This window comes from Suncus etruscus, chromosome 6 (assembly GCF_024139225.1).
Source record: "Suncus etruscus isolate mSunEtr1 chromosome 6, mSunEtr1.pri.cur, whole genome shotgun sequence".
NCBI classification, from domain to species: Eukaryota; Metazoa; Chordata; class Mammalia; order Eulipotyphla; family Soricidae; genus Suncus; species Suncus etruscus.
This window is the reverse complement of record NC_064853.1, coordinates 117,535,947-117,557,966: the sequence shown is the minus strand read 5'-3', so window position 1 is coordinate 117,557,966 and position 22,020 is coordinate 117,535,947. Positions and strand designations below refer to the sequence as shown.

At 51.6% G+C, this 22,020-nt stretch overlaps 2 protein-coding genes across 2 annotated transcripts in view; both read right to left on the bottom strand.

Annotated features, from left to right (window-relative positions):
* The window catches only part of FAM193B (family with sequence similarity 193 member B), a 45,896-nt gene extending 35,308 nt beyond the window's left edge, over positions 1-10,588 (bottom strand). The window contains exons 1-2 of the mRNA XM_049775794.1: positions 10,358-10,588; positions 1,651-1,665 (exon numbers count right to left, since the gene is read on the bottom strand). Of these exons, the coding sequence (XP_049631751.1) occupies positions 1,651-1,665; positions 10,358-10,561 (219 nt within the window). The 5' untranslated portion in view covers positions 10,562-10,588. The remainder of the gene's footprint in view (positions 1-1,650; positions 1,666-10,357) is intronic.
* Positions 10,589-16,185: 5,597 nt separating this feature from the next.
* On the bottom strand, positions 16,186-20,982 carry LOC126011871 (transmembrane emp24 domain-containing protein 9-like). Its single transcript, XM_049775636.1, has 6 exons — positions 20,946-20,982; positions 20,102-20,323; positions 19,674-19,774; positions 19,085-19,210; positions 16,786-16,932; positions 16,186-16,653 (listed from the first exon to the last, which is right to left on the bottom strand). The coding sequence occupies exons 1-6, from the start codon at positions 20,980-20,982 to the stop codon at positions 16,504-16,506; spliced, it is 783 nt and encodes a 260-aa protein (XP_049631593.1). The 3' UTR covers positions 16,186-16,503.
* Positions 20,983-22,020: the final 1,038 nt, after the last annotated feature.

The window sequence follows — 22,020 nt, the reverse complement described above, 5'->3', positions numbered from 1 at the left end:
GCATGTGCTAACCTAGGACGAACTGCAGTTCGATCTCTGGTATCTCATATGGTCCCCCAAGCCAGGAGCAATATCTGAGCGCATAGCCAGGAATAACACCCAAGTGTCACCAGTTGTGGACCAAAAATCAAAAAATTCAAAAATAGAAGAAAAAAAAAAAAAAAAAAAAAAAGGACCTCAAAACATGACTAAGTGTAAGGTTAAGTCTCAAATGAATTTTAAACTTTTTACGTGGGGATGGTGGTTTGGGCCACACTTCTGGCTCTGCACTTAGGAATTACTCTTGGCAGTGCTCTGGACCCAGACAGGAAGCCAGGGATGGAACCTGGGTCAGCCGTGTGAAAGGCAAATGCCCTCCCCACAAGTATGATGGCTCAGGTCCCCCTGATTAACAAACCTTTAAAAATACTCTCTTCCAGGGCCAGAGAGATATCACAGCGGTAAGGCATTTACCTCACAAGCAGCTGGTCCAGGATGGATGGTGGTTCGAATCCCAGCATCCCATTTGATCTCCTGTGCCTGCCAAGAGTGATTTCTGAGTGCAGAGCCAGGAGAAGCCCCTGAGCGCAGCTGGGCGTGACCCAAAAACCATATATATATGCCAAGTCACTAGACTTGGCAAATACTAATGGATAAAATGGACAGACTCTTATTTAAGGATCAGAGATGAGTCTTGGAATTCAAAAGGCATAGGACCAACTTTTTTTTGGGGGGGGGGGGGGTTGGGTCACACCCGGCAGCACTCAGGGGTTACTCCTGGCTCTGCACTCAGAAGTCACTGCTGGCAGGCTCAGGGGACCATATGGGATGCTGGGATTCGAACCACCATTCGTCCTGTGTTGGCCGTTTGCAAGGCAAACGCCTTACCGCTGTGCTATCGCCGGTCCCAGGACCAACTTCTTATGTGAACAGCTATGGGTGCTCGGTGTGCAATAAGCACGTGTGATTTTTTTTTTTTCCTTTTTCTTTCTGGGGTCCTGCCCTGTGTGGTGCTGGGGGAACCGCACAGTGCCAGGGATTGAACCCATATATCAAGCTTGTGCTCTGTTCCTTTGAGTCATTTCCCCAACACAGCAATGTGACTGTCAGTGACGGTGCTCACAACTATTAGAAAGGGGAGGGGGGTCTGAATCAATGTCTCCCTTAGACTTCCCATTCATCCCTATTAAAGCCTGTCCCTGTTCCGAGCCCCCAGAGATTGGGTCATTGCTAAGGACACCCCCAGACCCTCACTCTCTACCAGCAGCTGCTGAGAGTTTCCCAAGCACCACAGCTCGGGAATACCCTGTAATTGGGTTCCTGCAGCCAGGCTGGGGCTTAGCATGGGGGTAAGGGGGTCCTGTGGATGCCTCCCACTTAAATGAGGCACCAGAAGAATACCTTGCTTCTCACCTGTCCACGGGAGGAACAACCCTGTTTGGCCCAACCCTGCTTGGCACCAGGGAGCCCTCTCTGTCCGAGACACTCTAGTGACGATGCCTCCAAATTCTCGGTCCCCAGCCTGTCTCATTCTGTGAAGTGCCTCCTCGACTGGACTCAGTAGAGTAGTCCTGGTGGCATGTATCTACTCAGGGACATGGAGAAGGGGTGCCCACACAGGCCCTTGTGCCCATCAGCTGCTACTGGGCTTGGGCATTCTTGGAAAAAGGCAGGTGGACTCAGGGGCTGTCTGCAAAAGCCACCAGCTGTAATGAGGCTTGGCCATTTTTCAGAGCACCTCTCCCAGGACCATTCTGGGGTAGTCAGCAGCCCCATAACAACTTCTTGGGGGTCAGAGAGATAGTACAGCAGTTACAGTGCTTGCCATGTGTGCGTTGACCCAGGTTCCATCCCTGGCATCCCACATCCCTGAACACAGCCAGGAGTGATTCCCGAGTGCTGAGCATTGCCAGGTGTAGCCTAAAAACAAACAAAAAACTCTAACAGCTTCTTGGGGTGTGAGAGTTGTGTAAGTGCACCCCACTCCCCACTCAGCTGTCTGCTGTGGTTCTTGCATGGGACTTATCTGAGGTGTCTGAATGGAATAAAGGATGAGGTGCTCCATACCTGCTCCCACACTGATCCCTTGAGACTGTACCCATTTCCTGGATACCCTTACGTGGTCACTAAGGGTTCCAGAGTCACAAGAACCTCCTGGATAGGGAAACCGGGGAAGGTAACTTGCAAGTTCAGGCTTCCACTCAGCCCAGCTGCCCTGGGCCAAATCATGTGAGTTTTCCGGCCCCTGAGAGGATATGGGAGACTCTAGCCCCACTTCCCAGGGCTGGGAGGATGGAAGTCAAGAAATTTGGGAAAGTACCTGGCCTGCGCCTGGCACACAGTAAGGAGAAGCTCAATACCCGTTAGTGTCTTTCCTCTTCAGCCCTGGAAGAAATGACAGGGAAACTCACTGAGACGTGCCCCATGTGAAATCACCCCAGAAGCTCCAGACACAGGCTGGACCCTGTCCCTCCTCACAATCATCCAGAAGACTATTCCTATGGGCAGTAGGGGGAAGGGGCACGTGCAGAGGGGAGCCCTATGTGGCAGGGCTACAGGGAGAACATCCAGCTAGCACAGAGAGAAGGGTAGTAGTAAGGGAAAGGGCTCTAGTACCAGAGAGACAGTTCAAGGGGTCTTGCCTTGCAGGTGGCCAACCTGGGTTTGATCCCTAGCATCCCATATGGTCTCCTAAGCCCTTTCAGGAGTGATTCTCGAGTGCAGAACCAGGAGGAAGCCCTAACCACTGCTGGTTGTGGTTCAAAAACAAAGAAGGATCCTGACACCAGGCCTTTTCTGGGGGACAAGTTGGCCTTGTCTCCCACTATTGGCCACAAAAACCCTGCTAGCCAGCCTTGAACCTGTGAGCCTTCAGCTTTCACTTTCCCCTCTCCGTTCTCTCCCCCACTCTGGATCCCTGCATTTTACTTGAGGAAGGCCAGCCTCTGACTATCGAACAGAAAAACTAGGGTGGAAGCGATAGTACAGTGGGCAGAGTGTTTGCCTGGCACATGGCTGACATGGATTTGATTTCTGGCATACCATATGGTCTCCTAAGCACAGAGTCAGGAGCAAGACCTGAGCACTGATGAAGTGGGCTTTGCTCTTGGGTGGACCCTAAGGCTACTTACCACATCCCCTATCTGCTGTGTCTTTGTCATTTGGCAATTTTTGTACCCTGAGGGAGAAGAGGGGGAGAATCAGCCATGGGGTGGCATGCAGAGACTAAGGGAACACTTGCTCTGTTTGACTCTACAATGATCCCCAGGACATCCCACACCTATAGAGCTCTCTCCCATCAGCTTCACCTGGGGACAGCGACTAGCCCACAGTTCCTGGCACCAAATCGAGAGTCTAATTCTAGAGTGGTGGAGGGGTGGGACCTGCATGGGGAGGCTGTTTTGCTCAATGCACACCTCCCTAGCCACTTCAGAGCATCCACTCATGTACCCTGACACCCCTATCCTCTCCTTGAAACTCATTTTCTTCTTGTGCTTGTTTCTAGTTTTGTTTTTGGGCCATACCCAGTGGTACTCAGGGATTACTCCTGGCTCTGCACTCAGAAATCATTCCTGGCAGGCTCAGGGGACCATATGGGATGCTGGAAATTAAAACCCAGTTGGTCGTGTGCAAGACAATTGCCCTACACCCCGTGCTATCATTCCAGACCTTTATAGTGCTCAGGGCTTCCTATGGGCTTTGTGCTCAAAGCAGACTCCTGGGTCTGTACTCAGGGATCACTCTTGAGGAGGCTTGGGGGACCCTATGAGGTGACAAGGATTATGCCTGGGTTGACCATGTGCCAGGCAAAAGCCTTTCCAGGTGTCCTGTATCTCAAGCAGTGAAACCCACTGTCATTCGTTTTTCACTACTCCTGCTGATAGCCCCCCCTCCCCATGTACTTGAAGGCTCCTTCCAGTTTGGGATGCCTTGAGCTGAGCAACTCTGGGGGACGGTGTCTGCAAAATGGTTCTCAGTCCTGAGAGCCCTTCACTTGTAACCCTCCTCCCTTCATTTAGACACCTGTGTCCACTTCTCTAGAACCTCTCTGCACTCCATTGCCAAGCGCTTAGCTCCAAGAAGGTTCTCGGGGTGATCATGACTGTGCCATGAGCCTGCTCCAAGCTCCTCAAATAGTCAAACCCAGGCAAGCAGTGACTTCATGACATAATACTTGAATCTTCTAGCATTATCACAATGGCCCTGGCCAACCTCCTAGACCACAAAGTCCAAATTGGGGGGTGGGAAGTGGGGCAGAGGGGACTGGTTCATTTCTTTTTACCCGATGGCTCAGATCAGAATTTCCTTGGAATTTCAGTAAATAAATAACATACTGACAGCTCCAGCTCCCCATAGAGTACATGCAGTGATGGAAAAGAATATGGGACTGGAGTGATAGTACAAGAGGGAGGGTGCTTGTCTTGCATTGTATACGGCTGTCCCGGGATCTATCCTGGCCCCTGAACACTAACCCCAATACTGAGTATGAAAACGCACGTGTGTGAGCACACGAGAAAGTACAGTAGAATAGAAGTCAGAATGCCAATCTAGTGCATGCCTGACTCAGGATGCATCCCTGACACATGGTTCCCCTAAGCATGGCCATGTGCAGCTGTGAAGATCCCAGCTCTACTGGGGTGGCCCAGGTATCTCTGCCACGCAAGGGAATGAACAGCATCGTAGCCTTAAATCCTTGCATTGAAGCACTGGCCTAGTCAGTAGAGAACTACCAGTAGAACTCCTGGGTTTCCAGAGCACCATTTTGGTGGTGCCCTTTTCTCCTCCCAACTCCCTGTAAGGACTAATGGGGGACAGAGGGGAAGGTGTTTTTCTTGCATGAAGATGACTTTGGGTTCGAATCCCAGCACCACACAGGTTTCCCCGGAGCCCCAGCAGAAATGATCCCTGAGCAGAGTCAGGAGGAAGTTCTGAGCACTACTGTCAAAGAAACCAGAGGTCACAACATAACAATACAAATGAAGTGCAAGGAGCTGCCAGCTGGGACAGTTAGAAACCAAGTGGTAGGCTATGGTCGGAGGGATAGTACAATGGAAGGCACTGCTTTGCATGTGGCAGACCTGGGCTTGTTTCCTGACATGCCATTGGGTCCTCTGAGTCATTCAGGAATGATGCCTGAGTGCACAGCTAGGAGCAATCCCTAATCATTGCTGGTCTCCAAACCAAAAAAAAAAAAAAACCCAAAGTGATAGGGGCTTGGAGGAGGTAAGTTGGCAGGGTAGGGGCAACAAGCTTCATAAGCATTAGTCCTTGAGTCCTAATCCCAGCACCACATAGACCCCTCCCCAACTCCCAATACATATACCTGAACACGACTTGGGAGGCACTTCCACAAAGAAAATAAAGAACAAAACAAAACAAAAAAATACAGAGGCTGGAGTGACAGGGAAGGCACTTGTCTTATAAATGGGTAATCCAGGCTCCCTCCCTGCACTACAAAACACTGGGCCCCTGAGTCCACCAGGAATGATCCCTGAGCTTGGACCCGAGGAAGCCCCAATGCATCGGTGTGCCAAAAAGCCAAAACAAAAAAACAAAAATCAAGTAGCAGAATGGGGGGACTGGAGCTCCCGCCCTGCACAGATGAGGCCCCAAGTCTGATCTCAGTACCCCACCCCAGCACTGGTGACCTCCAGCACCAAATGGTTGAGCCTTGAACTGCCAAGCCCATTTGTCTTTGGGAGGAGCCTTAAGTCACCCTAGACCTTTCGGCTTGCTAGATCCACTAAGCTGTTGTCACTGTTGTGGGCCTGCTGTGAAGTGAGCATTTAAGGCTCCAGAGATACCATCCGGGGTCTCAAAGCTTTGCTCCAGGGGGTTGAAAGAAAGGAATAGTTTTCTCCCTCCAGCCCCATCCCCTCCCCAGAACTGAGCTCTTGCATGTGGCTGACCCCAGTCCCCTGAGCACTGCTGGGAGTGATCCCTAGGTGCAGAGGTTGCTAGTGGCCCAACCCTCTATCTCCCAAGAACTGTGGGTGGAGAGGGATCTTTTCCAGCTCCTTGCAGGGAAGGTGACTGGTGGTCCCTGGCTTACAGATCTCCTCTGTGTGTCCCAAGGCAAAGAGATAGAAGAACAGTTAAGGCACTTGCTTTGCCTGTGGCTGACTAGTTCCAGCCCAGGCACTAAACAGTCCCCCTGGCACTCAGGGGGAAGGCCTGAAGAGCTAGATCACTCTGGGGCCATACAGTGAACTGTAGACCCAGTGGGATGAGAATCACCAGGAGAGATCCTCTGGACCTCCTGAGCCACTGTTAGAGGATCACCCCACCTAAATGAAAAAAAAAAAAAAAAAAGGAAGGGGGTTCTGTCCAGGTTCAGTGGGTCAAACACCAGGTTCAGTGGGTTAAACACGAAATGGTTTTGAAAGGGCTTTTTTTTTGGGGGGGGGAGGGGACTATACCTGGAGGTGCTCAGGGCTGACTCCTGACTCTGTGATCAGTATATTCCTGGAAGTGCTTGGGGGGACCTTGGATGTGGGGGACTGAACCTGATTGGCCGTGTGCAAGGTAAATGCCCTCACAGCTGTCCTACTGCTCAGGCCCTGGGTCCCTTTAAAGAAGGCTGGGCATAGATGGGGGAGGGTAAGGGAGAGTGGGCACAGGGGAGAGGGGCAAGGAAGAGCAGCATGAACTCAGCCTCCACCTCTTGTAGTGTTATAAGCCTCCCAGGTAAGTGGGGGGGAGGGAAGAGGGGGCGGCTCAAGGGAGCTCCCCACAGACGGGGCAGGCTGAGCAGGGCAGGAGACAATATGTGGTTCTTTGGGTGCCAGGCAGTCCACGTGATGCAACATGGGGTGGGGCCAGGTACTGGAATACTCACAGAGCTCAGGGGAGACGGCAGGGAGAAGGCGCAAGCAGTAGGCCAGGTGATGACCTGAGCCCTGCATTCACCTAGCAGCCACCTGGGGCAACCTGGCCCAAGCCTCCCTGGAGACCAGTCCCAGGGTACTCAGTGCTAGAGGCCAAGCACCAAGGGCTGTGATCTGCAACCTCCCCCCCCCCCCATTCTGAGTGTCAAACCCCCTGGTTATCAAGTTATTTTTTTCGTTTTACGTCCACCACACCAGTTGATACTCCTGGCTCTGAGCTTAGGAATCACTCCTGGAGTTTCTTGGGGAACCATATAGGATACTGGGAATCAAACTGGATCAACTAGTGCCTTCCCCACTGTACTGTCGCTCTGTCCACTCAATTTCAGTTTTAGCTGGATCAACCTCAGGTTTCTCGGGGGACCAGAGCAATAGTACAACAGGTAGGGTGTTTGCCTTGCACATGGCAGCCGGGGTTCCATCCCTGGCTCCCATATGGTCTTCCAATCCTAAATCACAAGGAACACAAAGAGTAACAAACCATCACGAGTTTCTCCCTCCTCAAGCACCTTCTGCAGTTTTTTGAAACCTGTGTGGTCTATGGGAGCCCAAGAAATCTGGTGGGTTACCACCTTTTTAGGGGGAAGGGCTCACACCTGGGATGCTCAGGTGTTACTTCTGGCTCTGAACTAGAAATCACTCCTGATGATGCTTGGGGGACCAGGGATTGAACCTGGATGCAAGGCAAATGCACCTGGGTTTTACCATCTTTTGAATACAATCCTGTTTGCTGGTTAGTTTCCTAGATCACAGACAATTTAAATTTGTTCTGTCTTGTATGTCTATACTGACCCTTGAGGTGACAAGTGTCTTATTTTCTCTGCCTGACATTTGTTCACTCACCTTTATTACAGTACCAGGCCAAGGGGAGGAGGGGACTGTGGAAAGTCATGTGGTAGTGGTATCTGCAAACATGTGGCAGCTAAAACTAATTTGAGAATTTGGGGCCAGAGCAAAGTGGACAGTACAGCAGGGAGGGCATTTACAACCTGACCTGGGTTCAATACCTGGCATCTCATATAGTCCCCCAAATATGGCCAGGAATGATCCCTGAGCACAGAATCAGGAGTAAACCCTGAGCACTACCAGGTGTGGCCAAAAATTCGAAACAAAACAAAAAAAGTTTGTGACTGGAGAGGTAATTAGGGGGTTTATGGCACATTTCTTCCATGCAACTGATCCCAGTTCAATCCTGCACTGTAGGGAACTTTGAGCATGGTGGAGAGAAGCCCTAGATGCCCATTGGGGTGTCTTGGGGTCATCCCCAGCACCAATGGATCTTCACATTGAAGCACCAGTCCAGAAAGCTGTGAGTCTCTGGTAGAAACCCCACAAAAAGCAAAACACAGGGGGTAGGAGCAACAGCACAGTAATAGGGCTTTGTCTTGCATGCGGCCAATCCTAGACAGACCCCGATTTCATCCCTGGCATCCCATCTGGTCCCTCGAGCCTGCCAGGAGTAATTTCTGAATGCAGAGCCAGGAGTAACCCCAAGTGCTGCCGGGTGTGGCCCAAACACCCCACCCCCAAAAGGGTAAAACACAGTTACCTCCCAAGTTCATATCTTGCTGGGAAGATATGAAGCAAGGTCTAGGGACCATTTGCCTTGTATGCAGTGAACTCTGATTCGATCCCTAGCATACCATATGGTCCCCTGAGCCTGCTAGGAGTTATCCCTGAACACCGCTGGATATGGCCAAAAAACAGAAGCAAGGTGCAGATAGTGCCTGGTATGAGGAAATGTCCAAAATGATTAGTTCATAGTGGAGAAGATAAGAAATGGGGAGGCATAGACTGGACTGGTCTGGTTGTCAATCCCAGAAACTACCAGTAGTAAGGAAATAAAATAGTTCCACCCTCATCGTCTTGTTCTAAAAACGAGCTAACAGGGGATGTGAACCGGAACTCCAGTTCCGAAGCTCCAAGACAGTCTAATTTGCCTTCTATTTTTGGGCCACACCCAGGGTCTTCAGGGCTGACTTTGGGCTCTGCTCTCAAGGATCATTCCTGGTGCAGCTCAGAAGAGCCTGTGCAGTGTTAGGGATTGTATCAGGACTAGCGTGAGTAAGGCTCAGTAGTCTGAATGGGAAAAAGACAAAAGCACACAGCTACGGGCCTGCAGGGTGCCTGACTCTCTCTTCCTCCAACCTCCCCCTTTTGGAGCCAAAACTGGGGGGTGGGATTATTAGCAGAAGAAAAGAAATCAGGTTATGGGAGGAGGGGTAAAGTTGGTTCTTGGGGCTGAGGCAGATAGGTCCAGAGAGTGGCAGGGTAAGCAGAAGACTCTCTAAGGGGTCATGCTTAGGGGGAGCCCCCAAATTAAACCATGCTCTAACACAAAGGAAGAGGCCAATGGGGCTGCCATTATTCTGCACAGGTTCCCGCCCCATTCTCTGGCTCAGCTTCATCAGTCATTTTGGCTCTCCAGCCAGAAAGCCCGAGGAGAGACAGACGGACAGATAAAGACATAAGGTGGAGCTGATATTCCTGAACCCTGATGGTTGTGTGTGGGGGTGTGTGCAGACCAGTACAGGAAGAGCCACATCCCCAAGTCTTGGCCCAAATGGGGAGTGTTACCAGCAAGGAGCCCCAGGCAAAAGGATGGGGAATCAACGGTTGGGGGGACTGGATTACTCTGGGGGGCAGGCAGGGCAGGTTTTCTGAGCAAGGGGACACCACTCCCACGCACAACCGCGGGAGCCATGACTTCCAGCTGCACCTGCCTCCCTCCCGCCGAGCTCGGCTCCCGAAAAGGGCCCAGGGTCTGCTGAGCGCCGCCTTCCACCTAGCCACATCCGACCCTAGTCAGCCAACTCGCACACAATTGTCGGTCAGTGCCAGCTCGGGGGAATCGCTGCGGTCCAAGCCTCTCTCTTCTTCACCACTGCCCCTCGACTCTGTAGACACACACCTTCCCTTCTCAGCCGTGCTCCCCCAAAGGGGAACCTCTCTGGCTTGCCAGCATCTCCTTCCTCTGCTTGTGCTCAGCTAAAGCTAAAGCACGCGATCGAGGGGGTGGTGGCCGTGCGGGGATGGAAGGATGCATGGAGGAGCAAGGGCAGCGGTGCGAGGTGGCCACCCGGGAACGAACTCTCCAGGGGACACAAGCAGGCAGGCAGGCAGGCCGGCTGGCTGGCTGGCAGGGGCGGGGTGGGGCTGCCCCCCAGGGGAGCCTGCCTGCGCGACGCGATCCCAGGGCCCGGGGACAGCTTGGAGATGGGCAGGCAGGTGCCGGAGCAGGTGGGCCCCAGGAGGAGAGGAGGCGCAGGGCCCGGGGATCGGCGCCCCGGGGCCTCGGTGCCGGTGCGTGGCCGGCCAGATGGAGCCCGAGGCGGCGTGCAAGCTGCAGCCAGGGGCCCAGGGCACAGGCCGGGTCTCGTTTTGGGGGGCTCGTTCCGTCTCCACCCAGGCTGCAGGGCCAGGCACCGGCGCGCAGGAGGACCAGCATGGTGCAGCCCGCTCGCTCCGGGAGGCGCCCGAGCCCAGCCTACCTGCGGGGTGAGCGCGAGCTTGGGCTCCTCTTTCGGGGCGCCGTCGCGGTCGGGCTCCGCGGGCAGCTCCGGGGGCCCCGCATCCGCTCCCGCTTGCAGGCGCGGCGGCGGGAGCTCGGGCGCTGGGAGTTTCTGGGGGCCCGAGGCCCGCGCCCGCTCGCGCCGGCCCGCGCCGCCGCTCGGCCTGCTCCGCCTCCGAGTCATGCTGCTGCTCGCGCCACTCGCTCCCTCGCTCCCTCGCTCCCAGCTCGCTCCCTCGCGCCGCCGCCGCCGCCGCCGCCGCTCCCCGCACAGGACAACAGCCAATATGGCGGCGCCCGGCTCCCCTCCGGCCCTGCCAGCAGGTCAGGGGGCACGTACCGTCTGCGCAGCCGCACTCGGGGCTGAGGCTGCGGGCGCCATCTTGGGTAAGGGCACTGCCCGCAGTTCCTGGGCGAAAGGGGTGGGCGCGGAGACGTTGTCTCCCACCCCGCTCCGGGAGGGCTAGAGGTGTGTCTGCGCGAGAACCGGGCGCCCTGGCTCTGGGGCTTTATTGATTGGTTAATTAAAAGTGTTTATTAATTATTCATTAATCAATAATTAATCGTAGTAGTGGCCATAAATGATCATTATCAATCAATAATCAATGATCATTATAAAGCTCTGGGGTTTCATTAGTTGATTAATAATATTGATAATGAAGTAATTGATTAATGACTTGGTTTTTTACTTGGGCCACACTCAGCGCTGCCCAGGGGTTGCTGACTGCTTGCTCTGCATTGATTCCTGGCAGTGCTTGGTGGACCAGCCCTGGGGGATAGAATCCAGTGCAAGGCAAATGCCCCCCACTGTGCTGTCGCTCCGGCCCCGTGAATGCTTTATCATGTAACCTGTTACGTGGAGGACCGAATGAATCCCCATAGTACGACCACCACGCCTACCTTCGCTTGCACAGGCCTTCCCAGTTTGCCTCGGGAAAAGTCGAGTCAGCGAGAGGCCCGGAGAAAGGAAAGGCCTGGAGAGATGGGAATGAGGAGACGATGCTCGCCTTGTGCGCAGTAAACGCAGGTTTGATCAGCGAGTACCTCCAGGAGTCAACGCTGAGCATTCCTGGATGTGCCAAGACAAGCAAGCAAGCAAGCAAGCAAACAACGCATCAGGACGGTTCCACATGATCTCGTTGGATGGGATTCCATCCTCACCAGTTGAGCTGAAAGACATGCATTTAATTCTTAGTTTGCGATATTCAGTTAACCTAGAGTCCATGTTGGGGCTGGGGACTGAATTCGAACCTGATTTCTCCACCTCTGCAGTCTCCTGGGTCTTGTTGACTTTTATTTTATTTGTTTTTGTCGTACCTGGCGGTGCTCAGGGCTTCCTCCTGGCTCTGTACTCAGGATTCACTTCTGGCAGGCTTGGGGAATCATATGGGTACCGGTGTTGAAGCTGGTGTTGATCTGCCACATGTAAAGCAACTATTTTTTTTGTTTGTTTGTTTTTGGGCCACACCCGGTGACGCTCAGGGGTTACTCCTGGCTATGTGCTCAGAAGTCGCTCCTGGCGAGGGGGACCATATGGGACACCGGGGGAATCGAACCGCGGTCCATCCAAGGCTAGCGCAGGCAAGGCAGGCACCTTACCTTTAGCGCCACCGCCCGGCCCCCGTAAAGCAACTATTAACACCACTGTACTAACACTCTGGCTCGGTTTTTGATGTTTTGGATTACACCTGTGGTGGTGCTTAGGGGTTACTTTGCACTCAGGAATCACACCCTGGTAGGCTCAGGGGACCATATGGGTGCGTGGGATAAAATCTGGGTTAGCAGCAAGCAAGGCAGGCACCCTACCTACTGTACAATCTCTTGTCTCAGCAGTGTTGACTTCTGAAATACACAGTTACAATCAGTATCAACTACTGCCTAGGACAGTTCTAGGTCAATACTTTGTTTTGTGTGTTTGTGTGAGTGGGAGGGGAGATTGAGGTGGGGGGGGATTAGGTGTAGCATCTCTACACCTAATGATGCTGAGGAATGACTCCGGGCAGACCATACGGAATACCTAGTATTAACATAGGTCGACTAGTGCAAACCAAGTGTCCTACCTAATGTACTATCTTTCCCTGCCTCTGTAGAGTTGCTTTTCAGGATCTTACCAAGAGCACAGCCTACTAGGGTGGGGGATTGTGTAAGGGCTACATTGAGAAAAAGAGCCCCAGAACTCTCATTTGCCTAAACAATAAAAACTTTAATATTCCATTCTCTATGGGCTAAGATGAAGTGAAGAAAAAGTTCTTATCTTCTCAATAAAACAATCATAGAGCATTCAGCAACATGATCCCTATACTCTCAATGGTGCTAGCAAGGGCTGGAGTGACAGTGGGGAGGCCATTTACATTGTACCAGTGTTCAGTCACCCAGATGGTCCTCTGAGCACAGCCAGGAGTAATTCCTGAGTGCAGAGTCAGAAGTCAGGTGCGGTTCAAAAACAAACAAGAAACCTAAAAGGACGTGAGAGAAATTACTGCTGTTACCTTTGGCCCTTCTCATTTCTTTGCTTTTATTGCAGCCAGGCACATATCACCTACAACTTCCTATCCTAACTACTTGGAAGTAGTTCAAATAAGTACATTCATCTTATAATGAAATAGTTTATAAAGCTGACCCTGTCCTCAATCTTTCCCCTTTCTAGGTTGGAGAGAATACAGTGAAAAACACACTTACTTGCCTTGCACATGCCTGATCTAGGTTTGACTCCTGACATCCCATAAGGTCTCCTGAGCATAACCAGCAGAAATTCTGAGTACAGAGCCAGAAAACTAGTGAGTATTGCCACATGTGGCCCTAAAATTAAAAATCAAAACCAGGGGCCGGAGAGATAGCATGGAGGTAAGGCGTTTGCCTTTCATGCAGAAGGTCATCGGTTTGAATCCCGGCGTCCCATATGGTCCCCCGTGCCTGCCAGGAGCAATTTCTGAGCATGAAGCCAGGAGTAACCCCTGAGCACTGCCGGGTGTGACCCAAAAACCACAAAAAAAAAAATCAAAACCAAACCCCAGGGGGCCGGAGAGATAGCATGGAGGTAAGGCGTTTGCCTTTCATGCAGGAGGTCATTGGTTCGAATCCCGGTGCCCCATATGGTCCCCCCGTGCCTGCCAGGAGCAATTTCTGAGCCTGGAGCCAGGAATAACCCCTGAGCACTGCCGGGTGTGACCCAAAAACCACACAAAAAAAAAAAAAACAAAAACAAACCCCAGTCATTCCCCATTAAACATCACCTCCCCTTTGTTAACTGACACTGACAATTATTTCTCTCTCTCTCTCTCTTTCTCTCTCTCTCTCTTCTGGCTCTGTTCTCAGGAATCACTACTCATGACAGGCTCAGGGGATCATATGAATGTAGGGGGATGAAAGAAATCTAGGTTGACTGCATGGAAGACGGTACCCATTGTACTATCTCTTAGGCAATCACTCTTTTTGTTGAGAAATGCAAGGCAAGTGCCTTAAGGCCTATATATTCTCTCTAGTCTGCAATGCTGAGAATCTACTCTGCTTGGTACTTAATGATGGAAACCAGGCATCCCACATGCAAAGCCTGTGATCTAACGTGTGATCTAACGCAATCTCTTGGGGAGGGACCCTATGTACTACTATTGCTTTTGTTTATTGTTTTGGGGACACACCTAGTAGTGTTCAGAGTTTCTGGCTCTTCATTCAGGAATCCCTGCTGGTGGGGCTCAGGGAGCCATATGGGGTGCTACATATTGGTGCTACATTGGTCACCCACATGCAAGACAAGGTCCTTACCAATTGTACTATTTTTCTGGCTTCTTTTTTTTTTTTTTTTGGCTACATCCAGCAGTACTCAGGAGTTAGTCCTGGCTCTGCACTCAGGAATTACTCCTGGTGAGCTTAGGGGACCAAATAGAATACCCAAGTTGATCAAACCTGGCTTGTCTGTGCACAAGGCAAGCACCCTACCTGCTGTACTATCACTCTGGCACCTCTTTTTTTTTTTGTTTTTGGAGTTGTTCAGTCATTACCAGAATGTCTCAGTTAACCTGGTCAGACAGTTTAAGGTTCAGGTCTAAGAGTCGTGAGTGTTCAGCTCTGTGGTAGTCAGGGTTGATTCCTTGCTTTGTGCTTAAGGTTCACTCCTGGCAGGGATCAAGGACCATATAGATGCCAAGGACTGAATCCAGGTTGGCCACATGTAAGTTAAGTGCCCTCCATACTGAACTATCACTCCAGCACCCCTTCTTCTTGTTCTGATTTTGTTTGGGGACTACACCCAATGCTCCTACTGGCTTTGTGCTTAAGGATTACTCTTGGCAGGGCTCAAGGACCCTCATATGGTGCCTGGAATTGAATAGTTGTTCGCTGTGTGCAAGGCAAGTTCCTGACCTCTATTATCTCTTTGGTTTCAAACTCAGAGATTGTTTCTAGTGGTGTGCAGTCTGACTTCCAAGTTCACCTATAGCCATCTTTGTTTTTGTTATTTTTGGGGGATATACCCAGCATTGCTAATGAGGCATTCCTGGGCATAGAGTTCAGGGGTTGCTCCCAGTGGTAATTGGGAATCATGTAATGCCAGGAATTGAAAGGGTTGAGGCTCTTTGTACCCTCTTCCAGACCCTTCTGTGCTAACCTCTTCCCTCTTTTGAACACCTGGCAATGCTCAAGGTGGGGTGTACTCTCCTGGCTCTGAATTCAGGGATCACTCCTGGTGGAGTTCAGGGGATCATAGAGTGATTGAACCTGAGTAAGCAACATGCAATGCAAACACCCTCCTTGCAGTACTATTACTCCAGCTCTATTTTTTACTTTTTATGGTAGGGGCACACCTGGTGATACTCAGGGCTTCCTCCTGGCTCTGCACTCAGGAATCGATTCCTGCAGAGCTCAGGGGACCATATGGGATGCTGGGGATTCAACTCAGATTGACTGTGTGCAACACAATTGCCCTTCCTGCTGTATTGTCACTTCAGCTCCCTTTTTTCTATTTATCTGTTTTGGGGCCTCACTTGGTTGTACAAAGAAATAACTTGGTGGGCTCAGAGGACCCTCTGGCATGAAAACCAGGTCTGCCCTGTGCTGTTGGAGCTCTCCAGCCTATCTTCCTTGTTTTGACTGCTGTTGTTATTGTGGTGAAGACTTGGGTTCACAACAAGGATTGTGCTGCCAAGATCCCCAAATAGTAACGTTGCTTTGATCACATGATCAGGGGATGGAACTCCTCCCTCTTACCTAACTGGATAATGTTCTACCACTGAGCCTCACCTGGGGAGCCTCCCTAGCAGCTTCTTTACCAGGGGTGGGGTGGATTTTGCACCACACCTGGTACTCCAGACCCCTCTCACTCTTCAATTTTATTTATTTATTTATTTATTTATTTATTTATTTATTTATTTATTTATTTATTTTTGCATATTTGCAAAAGCCTAGGGGTTATTCCAGGTACTCAGGAACTACTCCTGGTAGTGCTCAAGGGATGCCAGCGGTAAAATCTAGGACAGGCATCTGGAAGGAAAGTACCTTACCCACTGTACTATTCTTGTCAGCCTCCAAATTAGCAATTTCTTATTGGAGGTCAGATTCATGTTTTGTTCGTTGACAGGATTCATGTTTTATTAGTTTTTTGGTTTTTTTTTTGGCCAGGCCTAGTGGTACTCAGGTGTTACTCCTGACTCTGCACTCAGGGATTACTACTGGTGGTGCTTGGGGGGACAGTATGAGATGCTAGAGATCAAACCCAGGTTGACCACATGAAATACTCTCCCTGATGAACCACTGCTCACCACCCCCAGCGCAAGGGGAATGAATAAATAGCACCATAGGATATACAGAACAGAGTTAATAAAGACACTTTCCGATTATAATGGGTCTCCATGTTCATATCCCCATCTGGGGGTGATAATCTATTCTCTTTTACCGGGGCATTGAGGGACCCCACCCATCCTGCTCATCTTCACAGACCTCCCTTGCCCAAATATCTCCAGCTGGAAACCCATCCTGTCCTCCTGTGGGTTGAGAAATAAGTTCCAAGAGACTATTTGAGTTCCTGTGGAATGGGGGAGTCCAGGAACCAACCTAGGTCAGGCCATTTTCTTTCTATCCCAGGTCATCAGTAGAAAGGGTGGGTGATGCTTCTGGATTTCAGGCTTCATCTGTTTATACTAGCTTCTTGGCTTTAAAAAATCCCTTCAGATGTTGCATCTGCCATATGCCAATGGCCAGGAGAATGAGGGTCTGCAGGATCGACCACCCCAGCACTCGTTGGTTGGTGCTTTCACTGGTCTGCCGAAAGCGCTCCTCGCGCCACTGTGGGAAAGAAGATGGATGGGAAGGTGAAAATGAGCTGGATCTGAATGGAACTGGCAGAAAAGAGGTAGGAGAACCATACCCAGGGAGGCTCACTTTCCCTTATCCCTTGTGGGCTGTCTGGTTGCTCACCCGTTGGTACTCCTGCTCCTTCTGTATCTGCTCCACTTGTTCCACTAGCTGCCGAAGGCGCAGATGCAACTGGCTCAACTTGTCCTTATCCTGGAATGCGGCATCATCGCTGATGCGTTCACCCAGCTGCATATCCAGGTGGATGGTCTGGAGAGCCAATGTTGGAAGTTAGGGAGTTTCTAATAACCCAGTGTAGGCCCAGGGCCTGGGGCAGGTCAGAGATGTCTTAGGGGCCCAGTCATCAGACCTCAACTCTGGCTACATGGAGCACCACATTCTAAAGACAAAAAAAGGGAGTAGGAATGATAGCATAGCAGGGAGGGTATTGCCTTGTACGTGGCTGACCCAGCTTCGATCCCTGCCATCCTACAGGATCCCCCAAGCACCACTAGGAGTGATTCCTAAGTGCAGAGCCAAGCGCAAGCCCTAACACCACCAGGTCTGGCCCAGAAGCAAAATAAAAATTGAAAGGGCCAGGAAGGAGGTTCAATGGTAAAGCATATGCCTTATATATGTGAGGCCCTGGATTTGAGCCCCAACACCACTAATGAGGGTGGAGGTGAGAGACAGATGGGAACCTGGGAGCTGGCACAGTAGGCTGAAACACAGGTTTTGTATGTGGGACCTAAGTTCCATCTCTGGAACCACACTGGTAGGCACTGCTGGGAGAGACCCCTGAATACTGCTGCTGGATGTGGCTGACTTCCCCCTCAAGAAAAGGAAGATGGGGCCGGAGATAGCATGGGGGTAAGGCGTTTGCCTTGCATGCAGAAGGACAGTGGTTCAAATCCCGGCAAACCATATGGTCCCCCAAGCCTGCCAGGAGCGATTTCTGAGCGTAGAGCCAGGAGTAACCCGAGCACTGCCAGGTGTGACCCAAAAATCAAACACCCCCCCAAAAAAAGAAAAGGAAGATGAAGCTGTAGTGGTGGCACAGCAGTAGGGTGTTTGCCTTGCACATAGGTAACCTAGGATGGACCGCAGTTCGATCCCCCAGCATCCCATATGGAGCGCCCCAAGCCAGGAGAGATTTCTGAGCACGTAGTCAAGAGTAACCCCCAAGCATCACTGGGTGTGGCCCAAAACCAAACCAAAATGAAACAAAACAAAAAATGGAAGATGGATGATGGATGACATGTACAGAGAAATAAAGGCCTTGTGGGATATAGAGCAATAGCACAGTGGACAGGGTGCTTGCCTTGCACTCAGTTGATCTGGGTTCTGACCCCGGCATCCCATATGGTCCCCCAAGCATGCCAGCAGTAAGTCCTGACCTCAGAGTTAGGAGTAAGCCTTGAGCCCTACTGAGGCCCCAAAACAAAAACAACAAAAGAAAAAGGCCTTGGAACTGGAGAGACAGTACTAAAGATAAGACTTTTGCATTCTATGCAGGTGACCTGGGTTTGATCCCTGAAATCCTACAGAACCCCCTGATCCTTAACAGTAATCCTTGAGTGTAGAGCCAAGTATAAGCCCTGAATATAGCCAGGTATGGTGCCCCACCCCGATGAAATTAAAATAAAGCCCTGGCTCTGTGCTTGATGCTAAGTTCTGAAATTCTGAGTTGGTGAGAGGTGGCCCTGGGTACCCAAAATACTTGATGTTGATCGACTATGAAATTGATCTTATATGGTGTTTTTTTCGGGGGGGGGGTGCCTGAACCTGTAGTTTACTCCTCTCCTTCCTTCCTTCCTTCCTTCCTTCCTTCCTTCCTTCCTTCCTTCCTTCCTTCCTTCCTTCCTTCCTTCCTTCCTTTCTTTTTGAGTAAGAGCCATACCAGGTAATGCTCAGGGTTTACTCCTGGCTGTGCACTCAGGAATTATTCCTAGATCTTTGAGGCTCTATGGGGTGTTGGGGATAGAAACTTGGTTGTCTGTTAGCAAGGCAAACACTTTAATCCTTCTGTTATCACTCTAGCCCCATAGATGACTGGTTTTCTTTTTCTTGCAAACTGTTTGCAAACACACTCACCAGTGTTCTGGAGTTAGTCTTGGCTCTGCCCTCAGGAATTACTCCTGGCAGGTTCAGGGAACTATATGGGATGCTGAGGATTAATCCTGGATTGGCCATGTTCAAGGGAAGAGATCTCCCTACTGTACTATGGCTCTGCCTCCATAGATAGCTGGTCTTGACATGAGGGGTGTCAGGAGCCAAGGGGGTTTCTTTCAGAAAATCCCCTGCTCCTTCCTCAGAAACTGTTTTCTGCAGTCTCTCTTACTTTGTGGCAAGTTACACACACACACACACACACACACACACACACACACACACACACACAAACGTGTGCACACACACTTACCAGCTTGCCATCATTGAAGGGAGTAAACTGAATTGACTTGAGGTGAAGGCATATCTGGTGTTCTCCTGGGGACTTGGAGGTGAACATGAAGCGACCCTGAGGGCCATATTGCCGGTACAGAAGATTCTAGAAAAATCAATCATCAAGTGAGCAGAGGGGAAGTTGGCCAGAAATCCCAACTGACAATACCAATACCGTGGTTTGGCGCTTACCCAGTTTTGATTCTTGGCATCCCATATGGTCCCCCCACCCTCAAGCCACTCCAGTAATTCCTGAGGGAGATGGAGGGAGAAAGGAAGGGAGAGAAACAGAGAGACAAAGACAAAGACAGAAATAGACACAGAGAGACAAAGAGACAGTGACAGAGAGAGACAGAGATCCCAGTTAAGGCTAGGAGGCTAGACAGGGCATGCGGACTGACGGGTGGTGGGCGAGGGGAGGAGAGGTTCCGATCCAGCTTTGCCAGAGCACCTGGTAAACAGCTTGCAAACAGCACATCTCCCGTGGGACTGCCAGGCAGGGTCAGGCATATGGGGACTGGTGTTGGGGGTTCGAGGGTGGTGATGCAGGGTGTGAAATCCCGCCTCACCCTGTTCTCCGGGTCCTTTACAAGCACGAACAAATTAATCCATTGCGGGGAGGGCTGGAACTTTTCCACGACTGGGTCATAAAGCTCGGTCTTGTATTTTCCTAATGCAGAGGCAGAGAGGAAGGAAGCATTTTCAGGTACCCCGGGACCCCCGAACCCACGGGCCCACTTCCCAGGACTGGAGCATCAGTGGAGCAGCCGGGTGGGCATGAGCCCAGATCTCTCACACTCGCCCTTCCAGCCTCTGCGTCACACACCACATCCTGGCGTCGCAGCATCGACAAGAAGCGAGGTGAAGGACGTTCAGCCCATTCATTGCGCCCGCAGGGGCGGGAGGTGCAGGCTCGAGTTGATCCCGAGGCGCCTCTTCTCCATTCTTGGTGCAAAAATGCAACCCCCGGAGCAATGGACTCCGCGCGCGCACGCACCTATCACCACGGTGCCCTCGGGGATCTCCTGGATGAAGCATTTCTCCTCCAGCTCGCCAACTTCCAGGTAGACCGCTGTTCCCCGGCCAGCCAGCGCCAGCAGCTGCCACAGCAACACATGCACGGCCAGCCGGGTCTTCCGCACAGGGTCCCAGCCCCGCTCAGGGCCGGCCCGGCGCCCCGCGCCCCGCGCCTCGCCCGCCCCCGCCACCTTCCCAGGCTCTCGGTACCGGCGGAGATGAAGACTCAGGCTGGGACTACAAGTCCCAGGATCCCTCGCGCGCGCCGCACCTGAGCTTGCCCGCGGCTCCTGCGCGGACTACAGTTCCCAGGAGCCCCCGCGCGCGCCTCCCTGCGGCGTTCCCCCTGGCATCCCGAGTGGCTCGCTGCTCCTAGCCCTGGATCCCTTCTCGGAGCTGCTTTCGCGGCCGTCAGACCCGACCCCCCCCCCCCAAGACTGGGGCTGGGAGAAATATCATTTGCATTACGATTATTTTTTGTTTGGGGGCCACACCCAGCGATACTCAGGACTCAGGATTACTCCAGATGGTGTTCGGGAGACCGTGTGGGATGCTGGAGAGCGAACCAGGGTCGGCTACGAGCAAGGCAGATGGTCGCCCTACCCGCTAGGCTGTTGATCCTGCCTCTGGGAGGACTATTTGGGGGGGGGGGGGGGAAGCTGAACATTCAGAAGCTGAGCATTGATGAGGTTTGAAGGAACTGCAAAGAAATTCTACCTGGTTCTACCTGATGGTGTGGTTGTACAGAAAGGAAGAGGAAAATGTCCTAAAAGGGACCAAGCGATAGCACAGCTGGTAGGGTATTTGCCTTGCATGCGTCCCACCTGGGTCTAGGCCCAGTATTCCATATGGTTCGCCCATCTTGCCAGGAGTGATTTCTGGGCGCAGAACCTGAGCTTCAGCCAGGTGTGCCCTCCACCCTGCCCCCAAAACAGTCCTAAAAGGATCCAGATTGGTAGGAGTTAAAGAGCGAACTGAAAACTCTGGAGAGAGGGCATGAGGTGCAGGAGGCCTGAGTTTAATTTCCAGCACATGGTCCCCAGCACTGAGCTGAAAATAGTCACTGAACACCAAGAGCAAAACAATGGGGTAAGGGGTGGGAAGTCAGGAAAAAGGGGCTGGTAAGATAGTACCGGTTATCTTACAGAGTTTGCATTTTGCTGGTAGGGTTCTTGCTTTACATGCAGGTGACAAGGATCAAAATCTCTGAGTATTGCCATGTGTGGACTGCTCTCCCCTTCTCCCTGCAAAAAAACCAACAACAACGAAGAGTATGAGCAACAGTACTGTGGATAGGACATTTACCTTATATGGGTGTGATTCATTAACACCACATATGGTCCCGAGAACCCACCAGGAGTGATCCTGGAACACAGAACCCAGAGTAAGCCCAGAACCCTGTCTAGTGTGGACCCCAAATAAACCAACCAACCACCACCAACAACAACAAAATTGGGGTCCAGAGAGATAGCACAGTGGCGTTTGCCTTGCAAACAGCCGATCCAGGACCAAAGGTGGTTGGTTCGAATCCCGGTGTCCCATATGGTCCCCCGTGCCTGCCAGGAGCTATTTCTGAGCAGACAGCCAGGAGTCACCCCTGAACACAGCTGGGTGTGGCCCAAAAAACCAAAAAAAAAAAAATTAAAAAAAGGGAAAATCAACTCAAGCTCAGTTGGGAGTTGGTGCAAAGGGCTCAGGCATTATTACTGGCTTTTCTCTCCGGGCAAGCTCAGAGGACCATACGGGATGCTGAGAATCGAACCTGTCATGCATATGCAAGATAAATGCCCTATGTATGTGGGAACACGAGGTTTGATTTCTGACACCATGCAGCTTCTCCAGGACCAAAATCTAAAATAAATCTAACGCCAATATAAAGGGGCTGGAGAGGTAGCTCAG